At 37.9% G+C, this 22,863-nt stretch overlaps 2 protein-coding genes and 1 long non-coding RNA gene across 3 annotated transcripts; 2 read left to right on the top strand and 1 right to left on the bottom strand.

The window, feature by feature from the left end:
* Positions 1 to 524: 524 nt before the first annotated feature.
* On the bottom strand, positions 525 to 2,689 carry LOC103437278 (uncharacterized). Its single transcript, XM_008375751.4, has 4 exons — positions 2,420 to 2,689; positions 2,200 to 2,310; positions 1,304 to 1,518; positions 525 to 1,020 (listed from the first exon to the last, which is right to left on the bottom strand). Exons 2-4 carry the CDS (start codon positions 2,287 to 2,289, stop codon positions 720 to 722), a joined length of 606 nt encoding a protein of 201 aa, XP_008373973.2. The 5' UTR covers positions 2,290 to 2,310; positions 2,420 to 2,689; the 3' UTR covers positions 525 to 719.
* A 12,099-nt stretch (positions 2,690 to 14,788) lies between these two features.
* LOC103437280 (glucan endo-1,3-beta-glucosidase 5) lies at positions 14,789 to 18,198 on the top strand. The gene is made up of 2 exons (XM_008375752.4): positions 14,789 to 15,873; positions 16,980 to 18,198. Exons 1-2 carry the CDS (start codon positions 15,527 to 15,529, stop codon positions 18,103 to 18,105), a joined length of 1,473 nt encoding a protein of 490 aa, XP_008373974.2. The 5' UTR covers positions 14,789 to 15,526; the 3' UTR covers positions 18,106 to 18,198.
* Positions 18,199 to 18,982: 784 nt separating this feature from the next.
* LOC103437279 (uncharacterized) lies at positions 18,983 to 21,072 on the top strand. The gene is made up of 3 exons (XR_529672.4): positions 18,983 to 19,215; positions 19,316 to 19,351; positions 20,391 to 21,072. It is a non-coding gene; the product is annotated as an uncharacterized lncRNA (long non-coding RNA).
* Positions 21,073 to 22,863: the final 1,791 nt, after the last annotated feature.

Genomic DNA, 22,863 nt, shown 5'->3' on the forward strand with positions numbered 1-22,863 from the left:
TACATATGAATTAGTACTAAACGATCACTAATTTGATCGATTTTTTGCACAAATAAGCTTTAACTTGTGATATAAGAAATAACATAACCTTTCATTTTTTTTTAAATAGAGATTAGTTGTGAAACTCACCCTACATCAAACTTCAATGATCCGAATTGTCTATTTTGTAAGTCTCGATTCATAAATTATCCTTGCAAAAATTCAATTTAATCCTAAACTATTTCTTATTTAATTATCACAATGAAATTTCATTATTTCTTATAGAACAAAGTGTTCGTCAATTTCTTTAAACTCAGTTAGATGTCTCAAATATTTTCAAATTGACTAATATTTTAAGGATGATTTAAGAAGTGCAACTTGAAAAATAGATAGTTCGAATTATTAAAGTTCGATGTGGTGTAAACCCCACAACTAATTCCCTTTTAATAAAAAAATGATATCCCTTTCTTTAAAGGTTTGCTAAGAATTAAATAGCAACTACTAACTAGTGGAAAGAAAATTTGAGGAAGAGTTGGAGAGGTCAATTTAAAAAGTTCATCATGCTTCATTTTACCAAATCCATAACCACATATAGATAGTACCGAACAATCTCCAACCGTATCTACACGCATTTTCACTACATAAAGTTGCTCGACACGCAAGCTTACGAACATAGATAGGAAATAGAAGAGTACTTATGAAACAGACATCCTAGCCGCTTCTCGCGACGCTAGCACACTTCAAGCACTTCCTTTAATATTGGCATGTCCATCGAAATCGATTGCAGAAACCTGTCCATATTCACCCTTAACATCCTTTTCTGTCTCCTCAAAATAGTCCTCTCGAGCGTTGTCGGCTAACATGAGGGCAACCAACCAAAAGAGCGACGCATCAAGGGATACAAAAGCACCGCCACCAAGGAGACCCGTCTTAGCAGTTGGACAGGTTGTTTTGAGATTGCGATGAACGTTTCTTGTGAGATGAAGTTGCTCGGTTATTGTAGGCCATAGCAACAGAGCCGCAGCTAGTCCTGCTGTAAGCCTGCGTAATAGAACCATCACCAACGAACAGCGATTAGAAAGAGTGGGTGGAGCAGCTTTTACGGTCACAGTGGTGGCATAATGGAATTTATCTTGGTCAGCTACTCTAAACTATTTGATGCATCCTGCGTGACATAAAAGCTAACAGATCCAGAAATGGTAGACGAAATATGTTTATATAGGCAATGAAAAGCAGATGACTTGCCGGCATCATAGAACTTGTCAGAGTTCAAAATCTAATATAGATATATACAAAAATGCGACGCACAGAAAAGAACACTCACAGAGAAATGTTGAAGAATATGACGAAACTAGTGCTTCGGAACAAAGCAGCTTGTGGGAGGGACTTCCCTTTGTATGGGTAAAACAACGACAAGAATCCAGCGACTGTAGATACCAGGAGGAAGGCAAAAGACAGATACCCGAAGACAACTGATAGATCTGTAGGATACTTGCAGATCACAACATCTTTCCCAGCGATAGGAGTTCCAACTGCTGGCTGTCAAGAGATCAAAACAAAGAATCTATTTAGTAGCAAAGAAGACATGCAACTACTTCACAAATAAAGAAAGGGAATATACGAATAGGACTCGTAATATTTTTTCTGCTGTAATTTCCACACACTAGGATAAATATCCTACAGAAACGTTTCCTTTTGTTTCTTGTTATTAACCAGAATCGCTCGATCATATAAGTGCAAATCAGAATTTATTTCACCACCAGTAACTTGAAACAACAACAATAGCAACAACAAAGCTTTTTCCCACTAAGTGGGATCGGCTATATGAATCCTAGAACGCCATTACGCTCGGTTCTGTGTCACGTCTTCCAACCATGAATACACAAATAACTTGTCTTTGTTTTACTCAAAATTAGTAAGGGACACTCAATTGTCGAACAAGTTTCACTCTTGTCTACAGGTGATTCACCTGCCGAGAAGACGGGAAAACACACAACAAAGGAAACATTTCTTTACAATATTTACCAAATTTCGGAAAGACCCATTGAGTGTTCAGTGTTCTAATACAAAATTCACCAATTTCACCTATCAAACCGTCCAAGAGGCCACAATTATTTCCTTTTAGTTCAGTCAATAGTCTAAACTACCACGGGAGGCTACAGTTTTAGAACACAATATACACAAAATAATCAGGGAATACATCACAAAATTCACAATTACCTTCTTGTTTTCGGCAATAACTCCGAAAACGAATGAGAGAACACCAAAAAGTGCCACTGTCAAAGACATCTGCTTCACGGTCACCTCCATAGCCGCAAAATCACCACTACCCTGAAACCAAAACAATTCAAATTTAACAAAATTGAAATCATAATTCCAACAAAACCCAACAAAAAATCTCCCAAATCAAAATCGAACCGGAACCCAGCGAAAAAATTACCTGAGAGAAACGAGGTCGGAGGGAATCGAATCGAATTCTGAACCGGTTTTACACTGGTGGGTTTGGGATTCTCCGTCTGAGGGAATCGGAATCCAGAGAAATGGCCCTATGGGGATTTTGTAATTGTGTCTTATCTATTTATTTATGCGGAAGACTTAAAGAGTCAACCGAACCGGTTCTAGAATCCCTCCTTTATCTCCGGTGCCAGCTCAGCTGGGAGAGCGAGTTTGCTTTTAGACCACTCTTTTGGCGCGTTCGTTTATCTTTCTTGCTGCTAGTAACTGTCACCGTGATGAATCTGGACGGTATGTGGGCCGTTTTAGTCACCTGTGGGACCCGGACTGTTAGTTTTGGAAGATGTTGGTGATGATCGGACGGTCAGAATGCCATGGAAATTGTGGGAAGTCTTTTATTTTGTTATTTTTTGGAATTGTCTGATATTTTTATATTTCAAGATTGCGTGTGGAATGTTGAATCATGAATGTCAATTTGGCAAGTTGTAATGAACATTAAATATTGTTGATTGTTTACTAAGAAATTATGTGTACCAAATATTTTGTTAGTTGTTCATTGTAAGTAATAGTTTATTAATAAATCAGCAATTGATTTCACTTATTCAAAGCAATTTTCACATTCGACTCGTATATAAATGTGAATATGATATATATTAGAGATAAGTATGATGCTAAAATCTAACCATTTAATGTTTTCGTGAGTCTTTTTGGTCTTCAAAATTGTGGACTGCCAAAGCTATTCGTTAGTTCTTTTTTATTAAACAAAATTTAACTATTCAATTGTAATTGTGTAGGTTTATCATTCGTGAATGATTTTATTTGTGAAAATAATTATGAAAATCCCTTATTTGTTTTTAGAAAATAATCACAAACAACTATTCTTTCTATATATAACTTTTAACACACACCAACCAACACGGCACAAAGGAATGATATCAACATCTTACACTACATCTAAAGATACAATGTGTTAGAACATACTATTTTATAAAACAACATGAAAACAAACAATACTGGTAGTCTCGAATATCTCCAAAAACATGCTAATAACTATGGGGTTCCACTGCAGTGCTACAAAAATTGAATTGTCTAAATTTACGAGAAGTTATAATCCGAATTAATTCACGTTATTCAATGCTCGTAACATTTCAAAGAAAAAAAATGTTCGTAACATTTAATACTACATGGTATGAAAGAATTTTTTTCATAAATATTCCAAAATGAAGCAATTCTCTAACGTTCAAATCTAGATCAACTTAAAAAATGCAATTGATAAAGCAAATGAAAGAATTGTTTATTAAAAAAAATGCAGCAAGTCTCTAATGTTCGAATCTCGATCAACTTAAAAAATGTTATTGATAAAATAAAAGAGAGATAAGATTGACATACGCTATAGAATTTCTTACGAATTAAGTATATCAGAATCTCCAAATGCACTGATCGACCACTCACAAGTACAATGACATTTGTTTAAGACTTCGTATTTCTTAATTAATTCTTTTACATATAAAGGGCATTTCCCAATAATTGGGATGTAAAATCTCCACAAGAATTGAGTGACCTGATCAAAGCAAATGATGGCCAAGAGAAGTTAAAGACTTTGCGTTGCTTCCTCCTGCTTTTTAGCATCACACATTTGACCCCCTTATGTTATTGTATTTATAAAATAATAAAACCTAATAAAGGGGCTAATGAAATTAATTTATTAGTTATTAATTAAAGAAGAAGGTTTATATAAACATTGAGAATTTAAGAGAACCGCATGTTGATCAACATGGACAGTTGCCTGCTACTAAAGAAAATGAGATCAAATCCAAAAGTAACGTCATTTCAACATAAAATGACAGTATGATACAATAATGATAGCGAGTAACTATATGTAATAATGAAAATGCTAAGTTGAGTTGGTATTGAAATATACAAGCTAAGTAGAGAGAAGAAACAATATTTATCTTATCCATCGATAGAACTTTAGATGCAAATTTCTTCCTCCTTGATCTTGGACAAAATTGCACCTACAAAACAATTAACACATTTGGTTAAGGCCAAAAGCCTCACACGTCCACGATGAATGGGGGGCTTTGGCCGAAGAACCTCCGATGCCAAAGTTAGAATTTAGAGAGAAAAGTGTTTAGAGAGTTTTTGGAGTTTTGCAAGAGTGTAGACTTAGGTTTTTAGAGAAAAATGGGTAGTATTTATAGGGCATGGCCGGTCCCCTTTGGAGAAAAAGTGGCCGGCCTTTGGGATGCTTTTTGTGTGCATTTTGTGGTTTAATGTGTGAGTTATTTGGCAATTAATGGATTAATTAGCCAATTAACACATTTTTTGAATGAATATTTTGGAGGTTGTGTAATTTATGTGGCATATTTTGTAAGTTATGGAATGCTAGCTAATTGATTAGCTAAAAGAGGGGAAAAGAGGTAAAAAATATATGGAATGAAATAGGTTTTGGGAGTTACCTTATAAGAGGGATTTGATGAGATGGTTTTTGAATTGTTACCTTTTTTTGGCATTTTTGACTTGGTTGAGGGATGACTACCCGCTGCTTGCGCGTAGGAATCTCGTTGTACGTCAAGGGTACTTTTGTCCTCTTTTGTCTAGAAATTCACGTGTCGCCTTGTGATTATTTTTTGCTCCACAAATGCCCCCACACCTGTTGGGTTGCTCGCAGAAAAGGGCAACAGGTGTAGATATTTTCTTGCACTAGGAAACTTTGAATTGTTTCTTAATTTGATGTTGATTCTCTATTTTAATAGGAAATTAGATCCTTTTAGGAAAGGGAAATAAATCTCTCAAAGCCTATTTAAGTCCACCTTAAGTGGGTTGTTAAATCAACTTTGGAGAGCGATTTATTCTACCCTACAAAAGAGGGAAAGCTTAGAGGATATTTGTTCCCCCTCCCTTGGCAATCTTCTACACTTGCCCGTGCAAATGATCGTCTTTCGTTGCTTTCTTCGTCTTCTCCGTGCCGCACCGAGGCAAGAAAAAACTTAATTCTTCTTATCTTATTCTTGGGTGGTGCTGCCATTGGGCAATCGTCAGGGTGGTGCGGCACGTTGGCTAGCAATGGCCAAGAGTCGGCTTGTCATGGGCCAAGGAAGTGATGTGGCAGGGGCCATTGCTTAAGCGGCTCGGCTTGATTAAAGTCAATGATTGGTTCGGCATGGGCAGAGGAAGTGGCGTGGCATGGGCAATTGTTTAGGCTACCACGTCTGGGCTGCCTGCCAAAAATGAGGAAACTTCTTGAGTTTGATTTCTCAACTGCCGTGGATGGAGCTGCCAAGATCGGAGCTACTAAAGATAAAGTGTCAGATAAGCAAATTATTGAGTGCAAAAATGGCTGCTACCCCCTGACCATTTGCTGCCTAGTTGATCTTCAAGCATTCGATCTTTTTGAGCTATGTGGCTTTCTTGCACTGGAGAGCTTTACCCAGATGGGTGTCAGGGAATTAGTTTACCATATCGCATTGGAGAACAATTAGTTTATCCTCTCGCATTAGAAAGCAATTAGTTTATCCTCTTTCACTAGAGAGCAAACCCATATGGGTGTCGATGAATTATTTTACCATCTCGCACTGGAGAGCAATTAGTTTATCCTTTCGCACTGGAGAGCAAACCCAGATAGGTGTTGGGGAATTAGTTTACCCTATCGTACTGGAGATCAATTAGTTTATCCTCTCACACTGGGGAGCAAACCCATATGGATGTCGGGGAATTGGTTTACTCTCATACTGGAGAGCAATTAGTTTATCTTTTCACACTAGAGAGCAAACTCATATGGGTATCGGGGAATTGGTTTACCCTATCGCACTGGAGAACAATTAGTTTATCTTCTTTCACTGGAGAGCTAACTCATATGGGCGTCGGGGAATTATTTTACCATCTCGCACTGGAGAGCAATTAGTTTATCCTCTCGCACTGGAGGGCAAACCCATATGGATGTCGGGGAATTAGTTTACCCTATTGCACTGGAGAGCAATTAGTTTATCCTCTCACACTGGAGAGCAATGGGTGTCGGGGAATTGGTTTACACTATCGCACTAGAGAGCAATTAGTTTATCTTCTCACACTCGAGAGCAAACCCATATGGGTGTTGGGGAATTGGTTTACCCTCTTGCACTAGAGAGCAATTAGTTTATCCTCTCACACTGGAGAGTAAACCTAGACAGGGTTTTGAGCAGTTGTTGTGGACAGCAGTTGAGCCAGGCTTATGAGTGACTTCTTGAATCTTCATTGATAACAAAGAAATAAATCAACCGTGCTGAAAGGTAGAAACTACATAACAAACTGGATAATATTTGTCTTGCGAGGCCTTGTTCGTCAAGCTGCTTAAGACTTTGAACTTATTTGGAAAAGCCCAAACGGGGCTAAGGGGGTGATGGAGACTTTCCCTGCTTGTGTAGGTTGTTTCGTTGACCTGTCAAGATACTCATCGCATCGACCCTCATTTGTCAGCTTCTCAATGTACTGCTTCCACTTTAGGCAATCGTTGGTAGTGTGGCCTGGTCCTTAATGGAATGTGCAATACTTTGTATGATTCAGCCTGGTAAGATCGCATTTCATGGGCGGCGGCAGTTCGAACCAAGGTTCATTCTTGAGCTTGCGGAGAATTTGGCCGATTGGAACTGTGAACTTGGTGAATGTTTCAGGCCATGAGTCTTCTTTGGTCGAGGAACGTTCCATGTGCTTATTTTCTGACTCGTTTTTGTTAGACTGCTTGGCCTCATCCCATAATGCATGTTTTTATACCAAAGTATACGAAGTTGTTAGGGTCAGTTATTCTCCCATGATCATTTTTTCGAATAAAGGATGTTCGGTAGGAAGCCCATTTCTGAATGCTAACGTTGCTATGTCCTCGTTGCAGCCAACAATCTTGGCCTTCTCAGCTTTGAACCTCTTGACATAGTCGCAAATTGTCTCCCTAGGGTCTTTTATGATGCTGAAAAGATGGTCGGATGTCCTTTTGATTGAGCGGTTAGACGAATACTCCTTAATGAAAAAAAAAGAAAGTTCATTGAAACTTCGGATCGACTGCGGCGGTAGAGTGAAACCAATCTTGGTCCTCGCCTTGTAGAGTTGTGGCAAAATTTTTGCACATAAGCATGTCGTTGTTCCTGTAGAGGATCATGGTACTGCGGTAGTGCTTGAGATGTCAATCCGGATATTCATCTCCCTTGTATGGAGTGAAGTGAGGCATAGTGAACCCGCAAAGTGGATCTATCCACTCGATCTCATTCGTGAATGGTGACATGCTTATGTTGGTCATGTATCGTCGAAGCGCATCGTCAGCAGGCTCTTTACGTTGGAAATTGCACAATCGTTCAGTTAGAAGCCTCTCAACTTCTTCTTGAATTTACCTCTGCTGAGGCAATGGAACTTTCGGCTGCCCTCGGTCGTGACCTATGGGTTTGGGCCACTCTTTCCTATGATCAACTCGTCTATGCCGCGGTTGCAGTGCATATGGCATGTTCCTGGCAGGCAAACAGGCTGCTCGCAGATTGTCGGTTGAACTTGAGTCGAATTTAGTGACTGTTTCTCTCCGTCTACCGTGCTGCTTACTCCAATGTGAGGTGGAGAATACTCCTTGCAAGCCTAGTTGTGAATGAACATTTCACCTGGAAGGTTATCCATATTGATAATCGGAGTGTGACTTCAACCGTGAACATATGATCGTCCATGGGCTTGATAAGGAATGCACGCTCATCCACGTGATAAGATGAGAGTATACGCTATCCCAATGATCCAGGCGGGAAAGTAAACCACCAGAATGCTCGGATCATGGTTGGTTGATAGGTTGTTTGCCAAACGCTGGTGGAGAGGTTCATCTGCCCTTATCCTACTTCGGGACACCTCGTTCGAGGCACGTTGGATCTCAATGCGTTGCAAGAGTTGATTCACCAAGGTTGTCTGTTGTGCAAGGACGCTCGTCAACTATATGACTTGTCGAGACAAGTGTTGTTCACCATTTAGATTAGAAGAACTTGGAAGAAATGTGCCTCCTTGAGCAGTGGAAGTGTGGTAGGCTCCGGGTGCAAGATTTGAATTGGAAAATGTCAAATCCACGGAGAAACGTGGTGAAAATGCCCCCGGTTCCATCGTAGGCCCATAAACTTGAAGTCAGGAATAATTGAACTAACCTTAGACCGATTTGGGCTGCTTGGAATGCCACGAGATCAGGCTGGGCTGCGAGAGCAGGCTGGGCCATGAGAGTGGGCTGCTTAGCGGAAGCAAGCTGGGCCGCGGGAGTAAGCTGGACCACGAGAGCAGGCTGGGCCGCGGGAGTAAGCTGGACCACGAGAGCAGGCTGGGCCGCGAGAGCAAGCTGCTCAACGTGTGATGCTCGCGAATATGAAGCTTGGGCTCGGTTTGGCAACGCATTGGGCTCGCGTTGGGCATGAAGTGACATGGCTCAGGCCGTAGCTTTGGTGGCGTGGGCCTTGGATAGCACGGCTTGGTGCTGCTCCCCTTAAGATCACATTTAGTCTCGTGGATTACCGCGGTCCCATTTCTTGAATATTGGAATTTTCACTCATGGACTTTTTTAAATTTCTAGCCATTGTATTTCTCTTTTACGTTTTGTCAAAGAATATTTGCAAATAAAAAATTCTAATAATAAGAACGTACGAAAAAATACAAGTGGACTAGAAAATAGAGAAAAACCTTTTTATGCGAGAGTCTTCTATTAGTGTGTGACTCTTCTCTCAATGAAAGCACCAATTTGTGGATGCAAATTTCTTTCTCCATGATCTTGGACAAAATTGCACTTACAAAACAATTAACACTTTTGGTTAAGGTCAAAAGCCTCACGCGTCCACAATGAATGAGGGGGATTTGGCCAAAGAACCTCCGATGCCAAAGTTAGAATTTAGAGAGAAAAATGTTTATAGAGTTTTTGGAGTTTTGCAAGAGTGTGGACTTAGGTTTTTAAAGAAAAATGGGTAGTATTTATAGGGCATGGCCGGTCCCATTTGGAGAAAAGGTGGCCGGCCTTTGGGATGCTTTTTGTGTGCATTTTGTGGTTTAATGTGTGAGTTATTTGACAATTAATGGATTAATTAGGTAATCAATCCATTAATTAGCCAGTTAACACATTTTTGGAATGAATATTTGAGAGGTTATGTACTGTATGTGGAATATTTTGTAAGTTATGGAATGATAGCTAATTGATTAGCTAAAAGAGGGAAAAAGAGGTAAAAATATATGGAATGAAATAGGTTTTGGGAGTTACCTTGTAAGAGGGATTTGATGAGATGGTTTTTGAATTGTTACATTTTTTGAGTACTTTTAACTTGGTTGAGGGATGATTGCCCGCTACTTGCGCGTAGGAATCTCGTTGTACCTCAAGGGTACTTTTGTCCTCTTTTGTCTAGAAATCCACGTGTCGCCTTGTGATTATTTTTGGCTCCACAAGAACCTCCAGTTTAACATGCGTGGATAGTGGCTAACTAATAAAGAAAACAAGAGATAAAACCTAAAACTAACTTACAGTCCGTCTGGTAACGTTTTCGATATGCACGAGATATCTTTAGAACTCGTCTGAAAGGTATGTACGTACTATAAACATGCTACGTGTATGTTAGTCTACGTTGTCTGAACTATATTTTCCAGTCCTTTTTCAAGCACTGCCTTATCCCAGAAGTAGTAGCTTCCTTAGCTTTAGATTATTCACTCAAATCTTCCAAAAAGTCGTCTCATGCATTGCTAGCCAGCATGAGGCAAGCCAACCACAGTAGAGACGAACTGAGAGATAAAAAAGCTCCTCCGCCAAGAAACCCAGTTTTGGCCGTAAGGCAACCGCTGATATTTCGATACACGTTGTTGTGGTGGTGCCTGCTGCTCTGAAATTGTTGGCCATAACAGTAATGCCGCTGCTAATCCGATGGCACCCTTGTGTTCTTATAACCACCACATTAGCGCTCAAATTCGACGAATATTGCAATTCAAGACCAATAGATTAATCACGTCACATTTTGACAAAAATAACACACGAGAAGCAATGCGAGACGTTTTTACATCTTCGGAACTCGTGTTGTTGAAAAAATATGACGGAATTAAGCTTATTGTTTTGGGGTTGCAACGGTTAGTAAAATAACTACAATGACTAAAGTGAAACTCCACCACATCAAGAAGCACTAGATTTATACTTTGGGCCTTTGGCCTTCGTAAAAGCACTTTCAGACAAGGATACTAGTATAAAAGATGGACTTGGATTGACTGCTCTCCCCATCTCATGCCTTTTCCATTCTCTTTTATTTTTATGATCACGATTAAGTCACGTCAACATTTTATATTCCTATTACTTTTTGTCTTATTATTTTTATAAAAAATAAATATATAATGTTAACGTAACTTAACCGTGACTATAGAAAATAGCAGGAGATGGGAATGGCATGGGATGAGGAGGGCAAACAATATAATCCAAGTCCATAAAAGATAAAGAGATCAGTGGCACTGGTGAATGACTTACAGAGTGATGACGAAGAAAGTAACAAATAAAGTGCTTTGGAGAAAAGCACGGGATGGAACTGATTTGCCTTTGTAGGGGTAAAATACAGACAGGAATCCGGTGAAAAGAACAGGCCACAAGAAATGCGTAGGACCGATATCCATATGCAACGGTTGGATCAGACGGGTACAGTGGGTATTTGCACATGCCTACCCTATTCCGGCCCACTATTGGGACACCAGCTGCAGGCTACAACAACCCAAAACGATATTTTGTTATAAATAAATTAAAAAAGCAAATGGTAGGTTACCTGGTGCGGTTAGGTCCATCCTTCTCGTCCGGGGTTTCACCTAAATTAATGTAGAATATCCCTGCAGTGATTAACTACAATCATTTGATGTGATTCACCGCCGCATGATTTAAAATAAATTGTTCGAATTTTTTAGTTCGTTGATTCTAGACACATGATTCGAAGAAGATTTCAATTCCAAAAAGGATGAATACTCAAAGGGAGTAGTTAAAGATTCCAGAAATTGCAAAAACCTAATGAAAATATGATGATCATGAGATTGTGGTACCTCTGCAACAATCAAACCCATTTTTATCGTAGTCACTGCCATTGATAAAAACTCAACTTGATCACCAAGCTTTATATGTACTAGGAATTAATCCCTGCATTAACCAAATAAATATGATTCAAGTGAATTAAAATATCCACTTGATCATTATTTAATAAATATATATATATTTTTGGAAGAAAAAACAAATTAATACTTACTATTGTTCACTGTGGTTTGAATGGGATGAGAGTTCTTATGTGATTTATGATATGCTCAGAAGAATCGCAATTAGTGTCGTTAAAGGAGTGTACAACTACACTTCGCGTTTAAACATATTTCCATACTTACTAGTGTTAAAAGTAGATATTTAAGAAACGGCACTATACATCTAGTCACAACAGGTTGCGTGACACTTTCTATTCGAGAGTGAGGAGAATTCCATTGGTTAAAAATGAGAGTCCCATTTTGGTACTAATTAGAGTGGTGGGTTCATAAGTACTTGACAACAAGTTGTATTTTTTATGTCGTATTATTTTTGTGTCATGTAAAACTGCAAACTAAAATTGACCTGTTAGTTTGTATTGCACAAATTTTCTATTATTTTTCGTATTATTTTCGTAAAGTTACTATTGAAAAAAAAATACACAATTTTTCTATTCAAAGACCACAACTTACCCACCAATAATTTTGAACTCTTTATGAACATTTCAATTTTGTAAAATAATCATATTTTGCCATATTAAACATCCACCCACTGTCCATCTCACCGAACGACAAAACTAATCAACACCAAGTAACATGTTTGGTATGAAGCAAACTATCAAGACAAAGCAAAGCAAGAAGCCTTGATTTTATATGAATTATCAAGTAACATGTTTGGTATTTTAGTATTTTAATTTTTAATATGTACTATATGGTCATTTTACACAATTAAAAAAGTTTAAGCTGATAGTGGGACGTTCAGTTTTCCTGGTCAAAAACATTCACTTTATTAAAAGAGTGAAGGTACAATTTGTGATAAATGGTAACAAATAAAGGAAGCAAATTCTATGTCCTCCCATTTTTCGTACATTTTTATTTTGTGTGGTTACGGTTAAACCATATCAATATTTTATATTATTTTTTATAGAGATGATAAGATAAAAATAAATAGTAATATAAGATATTGACGTGACTTAACCGTGACCACACAAACAGAATAACATAGAAAGTGGGAGGGCAACACAGAAAGTGGGAGGGCACGGATAGTGGGAGGGCAGAGAATCTGCCTCCACAAATAAACATTAGAAAGTACATAGTCAAAATTCTTAAAGAACAACATAATTAAGCTGGTTAAAACGCAAAGAGATTTTTGGAATGAACACCACCATCGTTCTAAGACTCAAAGAGTTTGTCTAGGATAAATCATCAATGAATATTAATTTTTTCCAATATCTCAACTCTTAAAAGATACAATATTGTTAAAGTACACATTATAACTCAAATTTGATTTGAAAATGGCCTACCTCTGCACTCAAGGTCGTATTTTGGTTTCAAATTTTCGCTACTAGCTACAAGTCATTCCAATTTTAAGCATATATAAACTCATGACCCTCGTGTAAGTGTGACCACCGCACTACATGAAGAAAGGATGGTCCACACAAGTATGACCATTATATCCATCTCATTTATTTTGTATTTCGAGTTTAGTGTTATTTTTTGTTATTATTCACTAGTACTGCAGTTTATTAATACTCTATTTACTTGTAAGCTAAAGTCTTTAAATCAACTTTTTTTTATGACAAATTCGATATCAATTGTGGCATTTATTGAATTTAGATCATTTCCAAATTTCTGAGTTAGAAGTCCAAATATAAGGAGATCTGGACCGTTGAATAGAGAAAGATCCAGATCCTTGATTTGTGTGAGATGAGCTAATAAGATAAGTTAAAAAAAATCGTATAATTTAAGATAAGTAATCTGAATCTTCTAATCTTTAAGCTCCGATCACAAAGATCTGAATCTCGCATTTATTCTGGCTTTATACCAAATGTTCAACCATCATTACATCAAGAGGCACAACCAATTTAAGGGTTGGGACGTCACGTGTACCCACCGACCAAAGAAATAGTAAAAGAGTGGGTTACACTCGAACGTGCGAATGTGGGATGCCGCACATGTTAATACAAATGAAATACAAAAAAAAGTAGCACAAACAATGTATTCCATAATGGAAACTGTTATTATCACTTCAAAAATCTCATTTTATATTTTTTATAAGTGTATTTTTCTTTTTAATTATAAAAAGTTTGAAGTGCTAAATGAAATTTTTTAAGTACTAATAACAATTCACTCCGTAATTGGCAAACCAAAATTCATTTTACGGTCAAAAATTCAAAACGCAATGTCGTATGTTTTAATAAAAGATAATGCAAATGATAAACACAATCAAGCTCTAAAGCTCTCCAAAAAGACAAAACGCCTAGCCATTCATGGTTTTAACTTTTTAGTATATAATCGACTATTGTAATGGAAACCCTAAGCCTTGGGTTTACTTGCATGATGAATTCCTATTTATACAAGTCATACGAGGAGGGGAAAATTCAATTTAGCTAATGAGGAGAACTTACATTGAACAGGTACACTGGTACAGTGACATATCATACTAATCAAATATAGATATATGTAAAAAAAATTCTAAATATTCATATTTCATTGACACAGAACATCACGTTACAGTGTACTCGTATCATATAAATTATTCTTCTAACTAAGACTTCGAATGCATTTGTAAACTTTTGGAATCATTTGAGTTACAATCATCTTATAATTCAGCTATGAGTTACCATTCAGAATTGGTGTTCAATATAATAAAGCGCCTTGCATTGATTGGTTATATTATTATATTAAAGTTTTAACAATGGTTATAAACTTTTGAACAAAAACCATGGTTTTGGATAATCTTCATAAGATGTAGCAAATGTTGTTTTTATATTGGCTCCAACAGAAAAGTCGGAAAGAAATGGTTAATCCTTGTAGCAGTGTCCATAATAAATTTATAAAAAAGTATGGGTATTTTCTTGTCATGCACTCTATTCCTTTTCATCTTATGCAAGAAAATCCTCAACTTGCTATTCGCCAACTTAAAGAAAATTGTGTTCGTCACAATTTCTTTTATGTCGATAATTCATTTACATTTAAATGTCGAAATTTTAAAACTTATACATTGTTATGTATAGATGTTGAGAATTTTAAATATTGTGATCTCAAGAACGTGTCTGATATGCGATCTCTCTCTCTTAATTATGAAATAAAAGTAGAGATAGAAGAGAACGGAATACATATGTGATAGTGTATAAATTTGTATGACATACTAACATGATGAATCCCAAATGCATGGGAGTTATTCTCAATTTGCTGACAGCTTAGCCATTGTGCTGAGTGAACTTAACACATGATCACTTGAACACTGGCAGTAGTTAGTCATGAAGGGTGACCACCACCATAACTGCCATGAAAGTGAAAGTCTGAAACTCTTCCTTTAAAAAGCACACAGATTCAAGACTGCTTTAATTATTCTCATCATCATCATCATTATTTAATTCAGAATCCATTTTTATAATCCTCCAATCAATCAAGTTGAACACTCACCCAGACATAAAGAAAACATTCTTCTATTGTTCTCCCCCTCTTTGTTTCCTCTTCCTTTGTTTCTAAGAAATCCAAAGTCGAAAAAATCCTGTACTCTTCCCATTGAAAAATCTTCAGTTTTTAGCCTTATTTCCTCTTCTGGGTCTGACCCTTTATGCTTTGCTTTATTCTTCTGGTGTTCTTGTAGTTGTCACTCTTCAACTTTGGTGCATAGATTAGGAAGTTTGCCTTTTTACTTCAATTAATCATTTCCATGTTTTGAATTTTTTTTTTGGCTTGTAGGAACAATATTTTTCTTTCAAGTTTTGAACTGGGTTTTTCAAAATTTTGAAGCTTCAGAAGCTCAAAGTTGCAAACTTTAGCTCCAAAGATTCAAACCCATCTCTTTAAATCCACTCACTTTGCTTCCAAGACCAGTTTTCTGCTCAAATTCCAAGTTTTTTGGTGAAGGGTTTTGATGGGGTTGCTGAAAGGTGTGGGCTTTAGAGGCCTAAGTGTTGCCTTATTGTTCTTCAATCTGCTGGTGGGGTTAGTGGTTGGGATTGGAGCGAACTGGGGGACACAGTTAACACACCCTCTCCCACCAGCAACTGTTGTGAAGATGTTGAAGAACAACGGGATCCAAAAGGTCAAGCTTTTCGATGCCGATTCGGGTATTCTGAATGCTCTGAGCAAGTCTGGGATTCAGGTCATGGTTGGAATCCCCAATGAGATGCTGTATTCTTTGGCTAACAGTATGCAGGCAGCTGAGAAATGGGTTTCCAAGAATGTCTCCTCACATGTCTCCAATGGTGTAGATATTAGGTAAATTGTCTCTCTCAGCTTTTACCTCTGTTCATATTTTTAGATTTGGGTTTTGTTTCAGTTGGAGTCCTATAAAAACGGCATGTAGTTTCCTTTTTTGGCTAGTACCTGGATCTTAGTTTGTCTATGCTCACAAGATAATTTCCTTGGTTTTTGCCTGTATACAAATGGATCCGTTAGGGAAACATTTGTGTGTGACCTTTTTACTTCTAGGAAATCAAATTCTTGATCAGCCGCTATGTGATTCAGTCTTCGTGATCGAAAGATGATATGGGGAAGCTAGAACTGTGTGTGTGTACCATTAGTCATCCTCTCATATAGGTAGAACCTTGCCTGACCCGTCCTTGGTGTTTGAGTTTGGATTTCCGGTAATGTGGTACGGTTCACTTTCATCTCGTGCACTTCAGTGTCATGACCAACAGGTAGAAAAGTAAAGACTTCGATTTGGTTGAAGAGTATTCTGCAATGCTAGAGTCACCATTCTGTGGTTTTCAACTCACTTGTTTAGGAGTTTCTCATTGACCATCCACAGAGAACCCCTTCATTTTAGAGATCTGGTATATCTATTTGCCGTAGCTAGTTGGAGCAACTCTCTACAGAATCACACACTCTGCTGTATTTACTGTTGTTCCAAGGTTATTTCTATTGAAAGTTTTTTAATCGCGGGTGATAACGCTTCATGCTTCTGCCTTCATTTAAGTTTGTAGATATGCCCTGAAGCATGATAGTACTCCATTATCAAGGATGCTTTCCTTATAGCTAGTCGACTTGTCAAGTAGAAATCCATATCCATATCCATCTCACAAAGTATTATCGTGCTGCAGGAAGGAAAGTAACGCTCAAGAAATTTGACTAACAATGCCTGCAGCGTTAAATCGTTGCTATAGTTCATTTGTTTTTTAATTTCTATTAGCTGTCTTGAACCGAAGAATAATATTTGCGGAATTTCATTATCAGAAAAAACTGTTTCGGAAGGTGGGAGGCAGACATTTTCCATTCTTAGTTACTGTTTTTTATCAAATCATCTTTTCCAGTTCTAACTGAAGGTAGAATTTACGTCTAATTAATCTTTCGAGATCTTACCTGTTTCATACATACTTTGTAAGGTATGCTGCAGTGGGGAATGAACCATTGTTGTCAACATACAATGGAACTTTTCTTCCAACAATATTTCCTGCCCTTCAGAATATCCAGTCAGCTCTCATAAAAGCCGGTGTGAGCAATCAGGTGAAGGTCACGATTCCTATCAATGCTGACGTCTACGACAGTGGTGGCTCAGACCTACCTTCTAATGGAGACTTTCGACCAGACACCAAGGATCTCATGTTGGAAATTGTCAAGTTCCTGAGTGACAACGGTGCTGCATTCACTGTCAATATATATCCCTTCATAAGCCTCTATAATGATGCCAATTTTCCAGCTGATTACGCCTTCTTCAATGGATACTCGGGTGCTATTAACGATAATGGAAGAATCTACAACAATGTGTTTGATGCAAACCATGACACCCTTGTATGGGCGTTACAGAAAAACGGATTTGGAAACTTGTCCATAATTATTGGAGAGATCGGTTGGCCTACAGATGGGAACCTGAATGCAAATATGCAGAATGCTCAACGGTTCAACCAAGGGTTTATGTCCCATATCAAGAATAACGCAGGGACTCCAATGAGAGCCGGCCCTGTGGACGCCTACTTATTTAGCCTCATCGATGAAGATGCCAAGAGCATTCAGCCAGGTAACTTTGAACGCCATTGGGGGCTGTTTTACTGGGACGGAACACCTAAGTATCAGCTCAGTCTAGGCACTACAGGCTCGAATGGATTAGTAGCAGCAAGCGGCGTACAATATCTGGAAAAGAAATGGTGTGTCATGTCGCCCTCAGCGAGTCTTGATGATCCAGAAGTGGCGCTAAGCGTGAGCTATGCATGTTCAAAAGCTGATTGCACCAGTCTCGGATATGGAACTTCGTGTGGAGATTTGGATGCTCGCGGAAACATTTCGTATGCATTTAACAGTTACTATCAAATAAATAATCAGCTGGACACTGCCTGCAAGTTTCCAAACCTTTCGACCGTCGCCACGAGTGATCCATCTACTGGAAACTGCAAATTTAGGATCATGATCCGAGCATCTTCTTCGTCTAGTGAGAACAGCGGAGCTGGCTCTCTTGAAAAGCCTAGTTGTTTAGGAATGGTGTTTGTGTTTATGTTCCTGTATACAATTCTGTGATTTTTTTGGGAGGTATCTATTGTATATTATTGGTGAAATGAACTCAATTTGTCGAGCATTAATCAGTCAATATACAAAACAAATTGAAAAATAGACAGAAAATGACTAAAATGTCATGTGTTACAGAGTCAAAATACTACCTACTGCATACTTTCTGGTTTAGAATCCTCAAATTAGCCACCTAATCCTAATAACAATTTACAATGAATTAATAGATTAAATAGTGCCAGGACATACCAAGACATGATTTATTTAGGAGAGATTCTCTTAGTCAGTAAGATTTAATTTTAATGGCGTTACTGTCCAATAAATACTTATCACGTGTTCCAAATACCATAAATTTAATAGATGATTCACATGTGATAAATTATAAATTAGTGACTCCGAAAAAACTTCTTGTTTTGTAGCCATAACCTGGTTCTTTAATTTGCACCGTAAGTGGGAAAATACGATTAGTAGGTGAATATAATAGGGTGGTGCTATCCACACATTTCATTTTACTTTTCGTTACATTTTTTTTTAATTTTCAATCAGTAGATTGAATGAATTGAAGAATATCAAAAAACAAAAATTAAGAAAGAATTTCTAGAAAGTAAAAATGATTGTGTTGATAGCACCACCACGTAATAACACTCATATTCAAATGGGTTTATTATCACTTAGTACTACGATTTAATGATATTCATCTTCACTTGTAAGTGAAATGTCTTAGGTTCAATTCTCGTCAAAAACAAATTTGAATTACATCATTATTGCTGGCCCATTGTAAGACTAAGCACACATCTCTCCCCTATATAATATCTTTTGTTTAAAAAAAAAGGGGGATTTATTAAGGGTATTTTTAGCATTTAAAGCAAAATACAGCCAAAGATGGAAAGAGATTTATTAAGGGTATTTTTAGCATTTAAAGCAAAATACAGCCAAGGATGGAAAGAGTAGGAAGGTTAGCATGCATGACAAAGGATTGTCTGAAGAAAGCAGAGCCCCTATTTTGGTGAAATTTTGCTCTTCTCTCTCTCCATCCCTCTCAAAAAACCTCAGACTCTCTCACTCTGTCTCTCTGAAAGACTTCAACTTTCTCCATTTCCACACCGCAAACCGCAACTCAAGGTATTTACTTTAGCGATTTTGGTTATGGAAGATTTCAAATTTGTGATATTTTTCCAAAAGTTTGTAGTCAAGTATTAAGGTTATTTCCTTCTTATTACAGATCTGAAGTTATCAACTTTGCAGAAGAAAGAAAAAGGTGATCTTGGTTTTTCAAGTTTCGTTTTGTGTTGAAAAACTTGCACTTTCTGAATTTGTTGGGGTTTATTCATTGTTTTTATTTTGAGTAATGTTATTCATATTATGTTTTTATACCACATTTCTAGATCACCTTAAGTAACATCTGGTGTGGACAACCACATCATTTGAAAAATTTGCAAAACCCAAGGAAAGGAAGGTGAAAGACTCTTCGTATACCATAATCATCATTTAATTAACTAGTTTTTCTTAATTATTAATTTATTAAATAATGAACTAAATTTAAAAATCTGATTGATTAATTCAAATGATGTAACTGTATATATCAAATGTTACTTAAAGTGATATGAAAATGTAGTATAAAAATATGGTATATATATAGCATTACTCTTAGTTTGTAGAGGAAATTTGTCAACTAATCTGTCGTTAAAGGGCATCATTTGAGATTTCGCCCTTGTTCTCCAGAAACTTTGGACCCACCATGCTATATACTCTTAGACTTGTGTTGTGCTTACTTTCGAACATTTATTCACCCACTTGAGCATAAATAGGAAGATATAGCACAAATTATCTCGCATAAACCCAAGATCACTTTGTTATATCAAACTCAAATTAGTAACCACAATATTTTACATGCAATTTGATCATAACTGGTTTATTATCCATCAAACAAAATCAACCAAACTAATGTCCGTATATCACGACAATATACTATTACTGACTAACTTACATCTTTAGACTTTTCTAAACCAATTTGAACTCAAACATATGGCCAAATACACTTTAAGTCATATTCTAAATATTAAGGTTGTTTTAGGATTTGGAAGAGCCATGGATGCATTAGAAAGTATCGAAAGTCTGCATTTTAATTTTGTTCTGACATATCAATCGATGTTTTAACGAAATTTTGTGCTACTCATACGATGTTGATGAAGTGTTAAAAAGATTTGAAAAAAAATCCCTTAGAAAGTATAAACTTTTTTGATCCGTGAGTTAATGTGTTTTACATATTGTGAGTGAATCAATTTCTTGCAAATTAGGAAAAGGTATGGCTGGAAACCAAGGAAATGACATCGTTCCGATGGAGAAGGAGAAGCTGATGAAGAAAATACAGAAAGCAGAATATAAGATTTCAAAGCACCAAAAGCGAATCACTTCTGGAGTGTCAACTTGGGTGAAACATGTCATCCTCTGCCTTGGCTTCCAAGTAGGATTTACTTGGACCTTGACCGGCAACAGAGTTTGGAGATGCTCGGACTACTTTCTCTTCCTTGGGTGCTATCTGGTCTTATGTGCTTTTGGTTGGCTTCAACTGTTTCTGACCGGACGCTACTATATCCAAAGCGTTATGAAGTGTGACCGGCGCTGGAGAGAATGCAGAGACTTGGAGGGTAGGCTTGCTGTTCTTAAGGGATCATCAAGGGTCCAGGACTTTGATGATGGACATCAGTGTCACATCGTCTTGGGAATTATGGCTCTGCTCTGTGTGGCCTCTTGCATGCTTGCCATGTTCATCCTTTTCTTGGAGGCGTTTTCGGGTAACCTTGCCGATGTGTGCAGGGGAAACTGAAGAGTAACTAAGCCATGGAGGGTCATATTTCACTTTCAGTACATTTGGATGTAAAAGCTTAATTTCGACTAGTTTATTTACTTGTTATTGCATTTGTGTTGTCGTTTGAATTTTGTTGCATCCAATCCAATTGTCACCCCTCCTTGTCCCGATATTGATTGCGCCATTCTTGGGTATGGGACTCAGGACCAGCTCTGAGAATTTAGGGGCCCTAGATGAGCCTTCGAAGTTGAGCTCTAGAGTTCTCTGACCTTATCCTTATATTGATATGTATAAAATCATCTTCTGCAATCAATTTTTGCTTCAGCAAATCTTGGGCCCTGGTGTTTCGGTTTTTGTTAGAAAATTGGGATGTAAAATTTGAGAAATGTGGAGAATTTGTGATGACCGAAGAGTTTATAGTTCTTCTGCTTACTCTGTCCAAGCTTCGTGGTCAACTGACGAAGAACAAGGTGACATCATTTTTTTTATTTTTTGTCAAACAAAAGATTTTATTAGATTAGATATTAGATTAGTCACCGACGGGATTTAAATCTACGGTGTCATGCAAGAACTTTTAACACTTTTTCATCACTGTGGTAAAGAGGCAGAAGGTGACAGCTTTTCCATTGTTACAGAATTTGCCTACGTCATAACGCGGCGTTTAATGGTTTAGGGTTCGCTGGAAATCGGAACACTGGTGGAATTTGGGGACGACGGCGCGGGAACTGGGCTGGGTGGCGGTAACGTAACTTTTGTATTTGAACCTCATTTATAAATTGGGCCGACACTTGTGACGGGCCTCAAATTCTTTACCGAAAACCTGAATTCTTTACACTTGCAAGTGGCCTTTTATCACAGTGATGAAAATGAGTGTCGTTTCTGCACCATGGCATGGGTTTAAACCCCACCGGCTCTCTAATCTAACAAATCTATCGTTTGACAACAACAACAACAACAACAAAGCCTTTTCCCACTAAGTGGGGTCGGCTATATGAATCCTAGAACGCCATTGCGCTCGGTTTTGTGTCATGTCCTCCGTTAGATCCAAGTACTCTAAGTCTTTTCTTAGAGTCTCTTCCAAAGTTGTCCTAGGTCTTCCTCTACCCCTTCGGCCCTGAACCTCTGTCCCGTAGTCACATCTTCGAACCGGAGCGTCAGTCGGCCTTCTTTGCACATGTTCAAAATCACCGGAGCCGATTTTCTCTCATCTTTCCTACAATTTCGGCTACTCCTACTTTACCTCGGATATCCTCATTCCCAATCTTATCCTTTCTCGTGTGCCCACACATCCCACGAAGCATCCTCATCTCCGCTACACCCATTTTGTGTACGTGTTGATGCTTCACCACCCAACATTCTGTGCCATACAACATCGCTAGCCTTATTGCCGTCCTATAAAATTTTCCCTTGAGCTTCAGTGGCCTACGACGGTCACACAACACGCCGGATGCACTCTTTCCATCCAGGTCGTATTCTATGGTTGAGATCTCCATCAAATTCTCCGTTCTCTTGCAAGATAGATCCTAGGTAGCGAAAACGATCGCTTTTTGTGATCTTCGCTAGATTGCTCCGGTCATTAGTGTGGATAAGTATATAAATGGATAGAGATAGGAAAGCAAACACAAGATGTACGTGGTTCACCCAGATTGGCTACGTCCACGGAATAGAAGAGTTCTCATTAATTGTGAAGGGTTTACACAAGTACATAGGTTCAAGCTCTCATTTAGTGAGTACAAGTGAATGATTTAGTACAAATGACATTAGGAAATATTGTGGGAGAATGATCTCGTAATCACGAAACTTCTAAGTATCGGAGTGTGGTGTCGTCTTGACTTGCCTTATCTGTCTCATAGGTAGATGTGGCATCTTCTCTGGAAGTACTCTTCCTCCATCCAGGGGTGGTATCTTTAACTGGTGGAGATGCACAAGGTAATGTATCAATTTCACTTGAAGCTTACTTG

The sequence above is a fragment of the Malus domestica genome, chromosome 15, assembly GCF_042453785.1.
Source record: "Malus domestica chromosome 15, GDT2T_hap1".
In the NCBI taxonomy this organism is placed as follows: domain Eukaryota; kingdom Viridiplantae; phylum Streptophyta; class Magnoliopsida; order Rosales; family Rosaceae; genus Malus; species Malus domestica.

What these genes read in the sequence shown, in the direction of transcription:
- LOC103437278 (XM_008375751.4), bottom strand. Translation starts at nt 2,289, where the DNA reads ATGGAGGTGACCGTGAAGCAGATGTCTTTGACAGTGGCACTTTTTGGT. An exon ending in TTATTGCCGAAAACAAGAAG is followed by an intron (nt 1,519 to 2,199) that starts GTAATTGTGAAT and finishes ATCTCTTGACAG; the next exon opens with CCAGCAGTTGGAACTCCTAT. An exon ending in ATATTCTTCAACATTTCTCT is followed by an intron (nt 1,021 to 1,303) that starts GTGAGTGTTCTT and finishes TCTATTACGCAG; the next exon opens with GCTTACAGCAGGACTAGCTG.
- LOC103437280 (XM_008375752.4), top strand. Translation starts at nt 15,527, where the DNA reads ATGGGGTTGCTGAAAGGTGTGGGCTTTAGAGGCCTAAGTGTTGCCTTA. An exon ending in TCCAATGGTGTAGATATTAG is followed by an intron (nt 15,874 to 16,979) that starts GTAAATTGTCTC and finishes ATACTTTGTAAG; the next exon opens with GTATGCTGCAGTGGGGAATG.